The sequence below is a fragment of the Dromiciops gliroides genome, chromosome 3 (assembly GCF_019393635.1).
Source record: "Dromiciops gliroides isolate mDroGli1 chromosome 3, mDroGli1.pri, whole genome shotgun sequence".
Lineage (NCBI taxonomy): Eukaryota > Metazoa > Chordata > Mammalia > Microbiotheria > Microbiotheriidae > Dromiciops > Dromiciops gliroides.
The window spans coordinates 657,950,199-657,961,110 of NC_057863.1; the positions used below are offsets into that span (position 1 = coordinate 657,950,199).

The 10,912-nt window shown below is 53.4% G+C and overlaps 1 protein-coding gene and 2 pseudogenes across 1 annotated transcript; 2 read left to right on the forward strand and 1 right to left on the reverse strand.

Annotated features, from left to right (window-relative positions):
• Nucleotides 1–741: 741 nt before the first annotated feature.
• LOC122746732 lies at nucleotides 742–1,788 on the reverse strand (annotated as a pseudogene).
• A 1,814-nt stretch (nucleotides 1,789–3,602) lies between these two features.
• On the forward strand, nucleotides 3,603–5,273 carry LOC122748355 (annotated as a pseudogene).
• A 1,792-nt stretch (nucleotides 5,274–7,065) lies between these two features.
• LOC122748357 (platelet glycoprotein VI-like) lies at nucleotides 7,066–9,912 on the forward strand. Its single transcript, XM_043994008.1, is given in 5 exon segments — nucleotides 7,066–7,207; nucleotides 8,405–8,413; nucleotides 8,416–8,697; nucleotides 9,107–9,175; nucleotides 9,794–9,912. Coding segments are annotated over 5 exon segments (621 nt in total).
• The last annotated feature ends 1,000 nt before the right edge of the window (nucleotides 9,913–10,912 follow it).

Below are 10,912 nucleotides of genomic sequence, written 5' to 3' on the forward strand. Positions count from 1 at the left end.
TCCCAGTCTGATATGGATGACAGCATACAAATAGATATGTGTGTGTGTGTGTGTGTATAGATGTGTATATATATATATACATATATACATATATATATATATATATACACATATATACATATATACATACACACACACACACACCAGGTGTAGAGGGGATCAATCAGGGGCAGTCTCCAGGGAAGGCAGTGAGGGGCACTAAAGGAGATGGGAAAGGCTTCCTCCAGAAGGAGGGTTTAAGCTGGGACGTGAAGGAGGCAGCCGAGGCCATTGGCTTGGGAAAAGGGTCCTTTGCTCCTTGTCAATTACAAGAATCTGTCCCTCTCCTCAAGTCCTGATTCCTCTGGGAAAGGTTTGGCATTTAGGGCCAGTCACTTCCATGAACCAATGGTACAACTGGGGATTCGTCACTTGTCCACATTCACAGGTAATTGTAGAAAACAGATCAATTTTTAATCTCACATATTTCACATTTCCCTGCATTTTTTGCACGATATAAAATATTTTGCTTTATTGAGGACATAGATTTTACACCTTCCCACAGGTGTATTATTTTGAAGGCCTCTGAAATTTATTGTCCTGGAGGAGGAAGAAAAAGAAAGCTTATATACAATGTTAATCCTGATAGCAAACATTTAGTCTTTAGGACACCCCTGTGAGATGTCAAATTCAGCCCAAAACGATGAAGGTGTCTCTTCCCGAGCCACAAGCACAACAAGTGTCTCTCTTTTGATCTCTTTATCACAAACTTGTCTCCTCACACACTCTGACGGGGATATTATAATGCCTGTCATCAGAGTCATCGCAGGTCAGTCTTTGGGTGGATCTGTAGGATAAGATGTGATGAATTCCTCAGTGTTGTACTTAGATAGTCGATAAACTTATGTGCTGTGATGCACTGCATAAGCAAGAAGAAACATTTCAACCTGCTCCAGGCTGCCAGAGTGGCCTGCTTGATTCCAGTGATTCCTCAGCAGCCGAGCAGGGTCTCCTGAGGTGTCCTGAGCAAACGGAAGCATGGAGCAGAAGGGCACCACAGTTGAATGGCATCAGAAATTTCTCAGCTTCATAGAGGCTCTATTCTTCCTCTTCATTTTGGAAGAGCTCATCACAAGCCGCCTGCCTCTCTTCCGCAGTTCTCATAGCTGTCAAGCCTGCCCACAGCATTAAATCCTCATTCTTGAGCCACACAGGAAGATCTGTTGATTGGCTCATTGCCTGGAACAAGGTTGCCCTGAGCGCACAAGAATTATCACCTCGGACTCTCCTTATAGAGGTAAATTTCTGAGAAACTTCTTCATAGCTCTTTTTCATTCGTTTTGCCATTTGGGTATTTCCTCTCCACTTTTTTTTTTTCGTGAGGCAATTGGGGTTAGGTGACTTGCGCAGAGTCACACACCTAGTAAGTGTTCAGTGTCTGAGGTCGCATTTGAACTTGGGTCCTCCTGAATCAAGGGTCGGTGCTCTATCCACTGCGCCACCTAGCGGCTTCCCTCTCCACTCTTTTTTGCAATAGTCCATGATGTCCATTTCCGGGGCTACACTTAACTTGGGCGCTTTTCTTTCTCCTTTTCTATTTCATCTTCAGCATGATACATGTCCTCCTCCTGCTCTCCCGAATAGCCCCGGCCAGGGCAGGAGCCCGGGTCCCCTGCTGTGGTCGGCCCCGCTGACGAGTCCTCCGCTGCTTACCCACGGCCTAAGGGGGCATGCTCTGCCCAAGTCGGGCCCCTCTGGGCCGCCTGCCCCCGGCCACCCCCCGGACTGGGGCATGGCTCCCTGATTCATAGGGAGCAACGAAACGAGCCGTGAGCTTCCGGCAGGGACGGAAACCGGACTCCTGTGGCGCGAACAGCTGCCCAACGGCGAGGCAAAGCTGTCATCAGCGTTGCCCCGCATGGCCGCAGCGCAGAAGGGGTTAAGCCCGCTTGGCCCGGACCCCTCCCGTCCAGGCTACAGCTCTCTCTGCATTTTCTTGCAAAATGTTCTCAGTCTCTTGGTTAGGTCAAATGATATTCTCCTAATGACACGCCTTCTGTGTGGTCCAATCCACCCTGCTAAGGCAGCAGGGGCCTCAGTGGATGGGGCCTGAGGCCTGGACTTAGGAAGCCTTGAGTTCAAATCCAGACTCAGACACTTCCTAGCTGTGTGACTTTTGGCAAGTCACTTCATCTCTTGAGATTGACTCAACTGTCAAAGGCGATCATAATAGGACCTTCCCCCCACCTACCCACCCCCAGAGTGGTTGTGATGATTACATGAGATGACATTGAAAATGTACCCAACCCATAGCAGACTCTTTTTTTTTTTTTTTGGTGAGGCAACTGGGGTTAAGTGACTTGCCTAGGGTCACACAGCTAGTAAGTGTCAAGTGTCTGAGGCTGGATTTGAACTCAGGTCCTCCTGACTTCAGGTCTGGTGCTCTATCCACTGTGCCACCTAGCTGCCCCTAGACTCTTAATAAATGCTGGTTTCCTATCTCTCCCACCTACCAAGGACCAGTAGCTAAATATGTTTAATATCTGGATTATACATATTTACCTCCATATTCAATTACTGATACAATAAATCAATAGATATTCAACCAACAGATTATATTACACAAAACAGTGCCATTGGTAACAGGAAAACACTCAGATACTTGCCCCCCTTCTCCCCCTCCCGCTCACAAAAAAGAATCATTCCTTTCTCCTCCAGTTCAACTCTCTGCCCCAGGAACTCCAATAAAGCCCAAAGGGAAATCCCTCCAATGTCTCCCTGCCAGTGCATAAGGGCAGCCCTCTCGCCCCAATCCTCCCCAGAATCCTGAGGATGGGGTAGCTGCCTCCTGGGAAGCCAGCCTCTCAGTGAGAGTCAGGAGGGAAGCCCCCACACAGAGAATGCAGTAGAGAGACTAGACAGGGGGGAGGGGGAAAAGGTTCCTCCCACCTCTGGTACACCTGCAGGATGGCCACAGGGCTCCCAGCACCTTCTCCTCTGCTGCTCACATCAACTCTGCCCCAGCCAGGTTCCCTTCTTACAGGGAGCCTGGCCTTGAAAGGGGCCACCAAGGGGCAGGAGTGAACCAGCCAAGGGTCATCAAAGCACTTTCCCCCCTCCTATGAGGCAACAACATGTGAGCAGTGCCTACACTCCTTTAAAGATCTTCCTAGGCACAGTTAGGTGGCACAGTGGATAAAGCACCGGCCCTGGATTCAGGAGGACCTGAGTTCAAATCTGGCCTCAGACACTTGACACTTACTAGCTGTGTGACCCTGGGCAAGTCACTTAACCCTCATTGCTCCCCCCCCCAAAAAGATCTTTCTAGTCCTTGTGTCTTTTCCCTGCAGTGACTTGCTGCAATTGCTTCAATGCAGCCAAGCTGAGATGCCCTGAAGACGGCCTCCTAACCAGTTCATCCTCCCCCCTCCAATATATAGATATATAATGGAAGAATGGGGAAGAAGCCACTAGTGGCTTGGAGGAAGGGGACACTGGCAGGAAAGTGCTAAGCCCTAGGCACAAGGAGGGAAGGGGGTCTCCTCTGAGTATCCACAGGGGTCTCACCACAGCAAGGTTTAGGACGACAGGATGGAAGTGAAACCTCTTCCTCTCCTTCCCACATGTGTGTCAGGGCCCTGACCAGGCTCCATGATGAGAGCCAGGATGGACGTTGGGAAGCCCACAAATGCCCCAAAGTGCAGAGATGGCTCCTGAGTATGTCCCCAGTCCCAACCCTGTGGGGAGAGATTCTCTGACAAGGAGCACGGATTGGACTCCCAGCCCCCTACCAGGGAAGAAGCCTCCCTGTCCTGGCCCTTGCCAGCCCCCAACCACTCCCCATTTGTTGGTCTCTCCTCTCTGACTCTGGCTCACAGCTCTGTCTTCCTCTGTCTCTGGGTTTCTCTGCCCTCCCCAGCGCCCACCCTCTTCTGCCTCTGTTTCAGTCTCTCTCTCACCCCCACATTTTCCATTTTCCCCAGAGCTGTCCAAGGTCCTTCCTCTAAAAAAGGATCTGAGATTTCCTTTCCTCCAGGGATGAGCTAACCCTCCAACCCCAGGCACGCCCAGGCCAGTCCTCCCACCAAGATAGAGAAAAGAAGGAACTCTGACTCTCCCCAAATCATCAGTTATTGATCATCATTGCTCTCATTGTTCACCCTCTGGATGAACTCAGCCACAGTAAAATCCCAGAAATGTTTCACACCAGCACCAGGAGGTCCCTGCATGACTCATGTTGGGCTCATGAAACCCTGCTATGCACGAGATTTGTCTCATTGTCAGGCATGCTGGTCACTGTGAAGCCATTAGTACATGGGCTGAGATTTGGCCTCATTAAAGCAGGTCTCCTTCCCAGAGGATGCCCAGCCCATGTGTCTAGTTTCCGTCCTCCAACAGAATAAAGAAAGCTGTTATCTTATGACTGCTGTTGGCCCTATCTTTTAGGTTGTTTTCATTTTATTTAATTTCTCAGAGTTCACTGTGCTTGGGATGACCTGTGTGAGCTCTTTGGCATTTTGAGAATTAACAGCTAGGGCAGCTAGGTAGTGCAGTGGAGAGAGCACCAGCCCTGGAGTCAGGAGGACCTGAGTTCAAATCTGGCCTCAGACACTAGCTGTGTGACCCTGGGCAAGTCACCTAACCCCAATTACCTCACTAAAAAAGAAAAAAAAGAGAATTAACAGCTGTTGCAAACCCTCTGTGACATTTTGGCCATTTGTTTTCAGACGTCACCACGGAGTGAGTGAATAGCAGGATTTCTCCCTTGGCTTAGCTGTTCAACACAGGAGTCCCCAGCACTTAGCCCCGCATCTGTCACATTTCCCTCAATTTCATCCTGCCCGACTCTTCATGCCCCCATGTGGGATTTTCCTGTGAAAGACGCTGGAGAAGGTCTCACGCGGCGGTGGATGTGGACACCCCCAGTGACATCAACAGTGGAGCCGGCAAGAAGCTCTTTGAAGTGAAAAAGTGGGATGCGGTGGCCCTCTGGGCCTGGGATATTGCGGTTGACAACTGTGCCATCTGCAGGAACCACATTATAGACCTCTGTATGTCAAGCCAACCAGACACCCGCCACCTCTGAAGAATGTACTGTCCCATGGGGAGTCTGCAGTCATGCCTTCCAGCTCCACTGCATCTCCCACTGGCTCAGAAGCAGGCAGGTGTGCCCGCTGGACAACAGAGAGTGGGAGTTTCGAAGCATGGGCATTAGAAAAAGCACCTTCTTCCTCAAGAGGGTCACTTTTGTTCGCTACTTGATGACTTGCTGTCCTGTTGCTAATGATTCATGAGTTAAAGCCAGTCTGGGGTCTCGTGGCCAGTCTTTTGAGCTTGGTTTGCCTCCATATTGTATTCTGTGTGAAATAAAGCCCTGTTGAATCCCCGGGGGTGGGGGGAGACGCTGGAGCAGTTTGCCATTTCCTTCTGCTCCTCATTTACAGAGGAGGAAACTGAGGGAAACAGGGTGAAGTGACTTGCCCAGGGTCACACAGCTCCTTAGGGTTTGAGACCAGATTCGAACTCAGAAACAGTCTTCTGACTCCAGGCCTGGGGCTCTGTGCACTATGGCGCCTCCTGGTGGCCTATCCTGAGGATACAAACTAAAATGATAGAAGTGGGACTCAAGTGACCTGAGGCTTATGAGTCAAAGGGGGAGGCAATGACAAAGCAAGAGCTTGAACTTTAGTTTCCCTGCAGTGTGGATGAAGTTAGGAGGCAAAGGAGAGTATGGAACCCTGTCCTGGAGTCTGAGGAGAAGGTGGGAGGGGGGGTCCCAGAGCCTCTTCCACAGAAGTCAGCAGCCTAGGCCGGGCTGAGGAGGGTCTGGGGCAGGCAAGGCTACTTGGGAAACTGCAGAAGAGACCACCCTGGGCCCTAAGGCAGCAGCTCCCCAGGCAGCCCCCCCCCCAATCAGCCTCTTCTTCTCTGCTTGACCTTTAACCCCTCGACTGCCAGGACTCAGGAATCCCTGTCTGCTTTTTTAGGGAATGAGCCTGTTGGGAGGGGCAGGGCTTGGGGCAGGGTCTGGTCTGAGGACCAGGGTCACACTCAGAGACCTCTAGGGGGGTCCCAAGTGGGGTCAGGGGCTGTGAGGCTGACAGATACCTAGAGAACTCTCCTGGATTGTGGGACCTGAATTATCACAAAGAAAGCAAGAATTGTTCACTTGTTCTGACAATAGATGACTCTCCAAGCTCTCCCTTACACACACACACACACACACACACACACACACACACACACACACACACACACACTTCATAGGCCGACCAATGAAGCAGCAACCACAGAGAGGAAGAAGTGAGCCTGCTCAGATTTTGGGAAGCTCAGTGCAGAGCCCACCCTGGGCATGTCCAGTGACTCAGTCTGTGTCCTGCTCAGACATCAGGCCCCTCTCCCACCACCATGACCCCCACCCTCTCTGTGCTGCTGTGCCTTGGTAAGTCCTGAGAAGCCCCAACACTGCACCATCCAGGCCCACCCACCCCCATGTCCATTTTCTTGAGGGAGACACTCCTCCGGAGCAGGGCAGTGACAAGTCTGAGGTCACCCAGCAGGACAGGTAAGGAGGGGGATAAGCTGCAACTCTCAGAGGGGTCTTCTGGGGTCAGCCCCAGTCACTCACACAAGCCCAAAGCCCAGGCTCTGAGCCCCCTGTCTCCTAACCCTGGGGGTGCTGGGTGGGGAGTAATCAGGGTCCTATTTCCCAGGGCTGTGTCTGGGCCCCAGGAAGAGGGCACAGGCAGGTGAGTCCTTCCCCCACACTCCCCCTGCCCAGAGCAGAGAGCTGCCCCCAGGAGAGGCAGGAGGGAGTTCAGGGCTGAACTGTCAGTGTTTAATGGGAGGGGTTCCAAGATAGGGGAGGGACTTACAGAAGAGAGATCCCCTGGCACTGACTCTCCTTCCCTTCCAGACACCTCCCCCCCCAAGAACTTCCCTCAGGGCACACAAGGGCTCTTTGGTGCCCTGGGGGAGAAGAGTGACTCTCAGGTGCGGGGGTGAGGGTTGTGGTTGGGGGTGGGGAAACAGGGGGCTAATTTGTAGCATCTAGAGAAAAAGGAAGAATGTGGAACAAAAATGATCATGGATTTGAAATCACAAGAAATTGAGGTCGAGTTTCCCATCCCATCTGTGACACCGTACAATGCAGGGACCTACGACTGCGCATACAGACACTCATCCCTCTGGTCACACCGCAGTGACCCCCTGCACCTCGTGGTGACAGGTGAGGACCCCCCAGCCCCAGGCCCCTCAGGCAGGGCTGGCTCAGGGTCCCAGCAGCCCCTAAGCTCCTCCCCAGCCCAGCCTGGCCCCAAGCATCCCTCTGACCCTGCCCTGCTCGTCCTCTCCCCTGTCTCTGTCTCTGCTCTCCCTCTGGGGCTGGAGGTGGGGGAAGGGAATCAGCATTTATATAACACCTACTATGTTCTGAGCATTTGACACTTATTATCCCATTTGATCCTCACAACTGCCAGGTAAGGGCTCTTATGATCTACATTTTACAGCTGAGGAAGCTGAGGCCATCAGGGAGGGAGTGACAGAGCTAAGAAGTGTCTGAGGATGGATTTGAACTCAGGTCTTTCTGACTCTGGTCCCAGGAATCTTGTCTCTGCATCACCAGCTGCCTTAGTCCCCTTTGGAGGGGGGAGGCTCAGCTGGGGGCTCCCTGGGGCGGGGGCACAGAGCTGATGGGGCATCTCCCCCTTCCAGCCCTGACCCTCCCAATGCCAGGAGAGGGGCTGGAGGGTGGGCCTGCTGCTGCTCTGTGTCCTCCACCAACTCTAGGCACAAGGAGGGGAAGGGGTGTCTGTCTCCTCTGTGCATCCACAGGGGTCTCTCCACAGCAAGGTTTAGGACACCAGGATGGAAGTGAAGCAGGAATCACCACCAAGCCTCTTCCTCTCCTTCCCACACCTGCCCAGGGGCCAGCCCAGGGTTCATGTTGAGAGCCAGGATGGACTTTAGGGAGCTAATTACTGCCCCAAAGTACAGAGATGGCTCCTGAGTATGCTCCCCCCTCCCCTCTGCCGCCCTGTGGAGAGAGATTCTCTGACAAGGAGCAGGGACTGGGCTCCCAGCCCCCTACCAGGGAGGAAGCCTCCCTGTCCTGGCCCTCCCAGGCACTGGCCCCCATTTGTCCCTCTCACCTCTCCCCCTTCCTCCTTCCTCTATGTCTCCTTTTCTCTGTCTCTCCCTCCACCCACTCTCCCATCCACTTTCTTTTTTTCTCCCAGAACTGTCCAAGTTCTTCCCTCTCCCCCCAAAGCTGGGAGATTTCCTTTCTTGCAGAGATGAGCTCCACCTCCACCCTCAGGCAGGGATCCAGGCAGGCCCAGGCCAGTCCTCCCAAAAGCCACATCTGCCCCCCCTGCCCTCAAGATGAGGGTTACACCCCTAACTCCAGACTCTCCTTCTCCCCCAGGCCTGTACGACCCCCCTCCCTCTCAGCCTTTCCCAGTCCTGAGGTGGCCTCAGGACATGATGTGACCCTCCAGTGTCAGTCACAGGAATGGTATGACATGTATGCCCTGTACAAGGATGGAAAAGAGATCACCCAAGGTCTGGCCCAGGGCCTCAACAAGGGGTCCCAGGCCACCTTCCACATCTCAGCTGTGAGCTCTACCCATAGAGGGACTTACCAATGCTACACCTTTCACAGTCACTCCCCCCAGGATTGGTCAGCTCCCAGTGAGCCCCTGGTGCTCAGGGTCACAGGTGAGGGAGCCCCAGCCCACCCCAGGCCTCCCCTCCCTCCTCATCTGGCCCTGGGTCCCCACCCTGCCTGCTCAGAGCCCTGTCCCAGGGGACCCCAGGACCCAGGAATGCTGGGAGAAGAGGAGACCCAGAGGGAGGGGGTGGAGAGTCTGGGCAATGGGTCATCCTCAGAGGGTACAGTGAGGCCTCTCCCCCCTGGCCCCTCTACACACCCTCACCATCTGCCCCCTCCCCACTTTTGTTGGGCCCACATACTGACAGTATGTCTCCATGTCCCAGGAAAGGGGTTTGAGGAGGCCAGAGGGGGAGGCCAGAGGAGGAGGCCAGAGCAGGCCTGAGGTGTGGCCAGCAGGGAGGGGGGAGGGGAAATCCCACCAAGCCCCTCACCCTCCTCCTCTCCCTCTTCCAGGCACCTCAAAGGGTCCTCACCTCCCCCAAAGGCCTGGGGATCCCCAAGCTCTGACATCCTCCCCACCCAGTGAGTAACCAGATACCCTCAGGACAGGGCAGGGGGTCTCTCTGCACCCCCCCTTTCTCAGAGCTAACCAAGGCATGAGGAGGGCTGGAGGGGAGGGGAGGGGCAGAGAAACTCCACCTGGGGAAGAAGGAAGAACAGACCTGGTCAGGATGGGGCTGGGGAGATGATCCCCCTCCTCAGATGAGACCACAATGATGCATTTGTGTATAAGGTACCAGCATTCCAGGAGACTGTAAGCCATTGGAGGGCAGAGGCCAGCTTTGCTTTGTATTTATGTCCTCTGGAAATGTCCTGGAAAGAGGACTGGGACAAGATGAGCCCTTCCTGGAGAGGAAGAAAGGGAGGAGAAAGGAGAAGGGGAGGGGGAGGGGGAGGAGAAGGGAGAGGGGAAGGCTGCCTCAGCCCCTCCCTCAGGATTCTCTCCCTGGGCTCCAGCCCTCACCCCCATCCCAGGCTCCCAGTCAGGGAGTGACAAGAACCTCCCAGCCCAGGGCCAGGGTCTGGGCTGGGTCTGAGGAACCTGGGAGTGGTACCAGAGGAATCTGAGACTACACTGTTGGGGGCCTGAGATCAGGGAGGTCTTGTCCCTCTGCCTGTGACAGTCTTTCCCCCTCCCAGATGCTGCTCCCCAGGATATCACTGTGGGCAACCTGGTTCACCTCAGCCTGGCTGGGCTGGTCCTCATCATCCTGGGGGTCCTGCTGGCTGAAGCCTGGCCTAGCCAGAGGGGACAGTGAGGAGGAGATGCAGGATCCCAGGACAGAGGGGAGACACAGCTGGGCTTCATTGACTGTGAGCATCCCAAAGACTCATTGAGGCATCAGGTTCTGCCCAGCTCCAGACAGAGGGAGACCCCTGCCTTCCCAGGGACATACTGCTGGCCCAAGCTGATGATGGCCAGCCCTTCCCCCACGAATACCCCTGTTCCCCACCACAGTGCTGTGACCCCCTACACTCACACTCTCCTCCCCACCTCAGGCCCTTCCCACACTCCCAGCAGGGATGATCATTGGCAATATCTGTCAGTAATTAAACAGGAAAAACTATTCCCCAGAACACTGAAGCATCTCCAGAGTCACAGACACCTGAAGGCTTTGTCATTTCCAAAGTCAGTGGTCATTACTGTGTGTGTGTGTATGCAGAATATTGTCAATACAAAAGTGTTTTATATGACCTTATATGTATAATAGGTATCATTTATTTCTTTCTCAATGGGCAGAGGAGGGAGTGGAGAGAAGACATTTGGAACTGAAAATAAAAATAAAATGGAATTTGACAAAGCTTAAAAACAAAATGAAATGAAATCTCACCTCCTCCAAGAAGCCCCTTCAGCTTCCCTTTCAGGTGAGTCTCTTCTCCCTGAGATTATCTACAATGTATTATATGTATATGTTTTCTCATACATCTTGCTTTTAGGGTGCCTCCCCCATTAGACAGTCACTTCCTCGTGGGCAGGGACTGTCCTTTTTGCTTAGCACAGTGCCTGGCACAGAGTTGTGCTCAATAAACACTTGTTGGCTGGTTAATTTGGGGGAAATCAGAGGGTCTTGGAACAGGGAAGGTGCTTTGACCTCCTGTCCATTGTACAGAAGGAGAAATCAAGGCCCAGAGAAGGGCAAGGACTGGCACAAATCTCACCCTGGGCTCTCCAGCCTCCCCTGCCAAGAAACCCAACCCACTGCCAAGGATGAAGTGCAAACCTTCCCAAAAGGGAAGGAGTTTTCCCCTCTCCCTAGC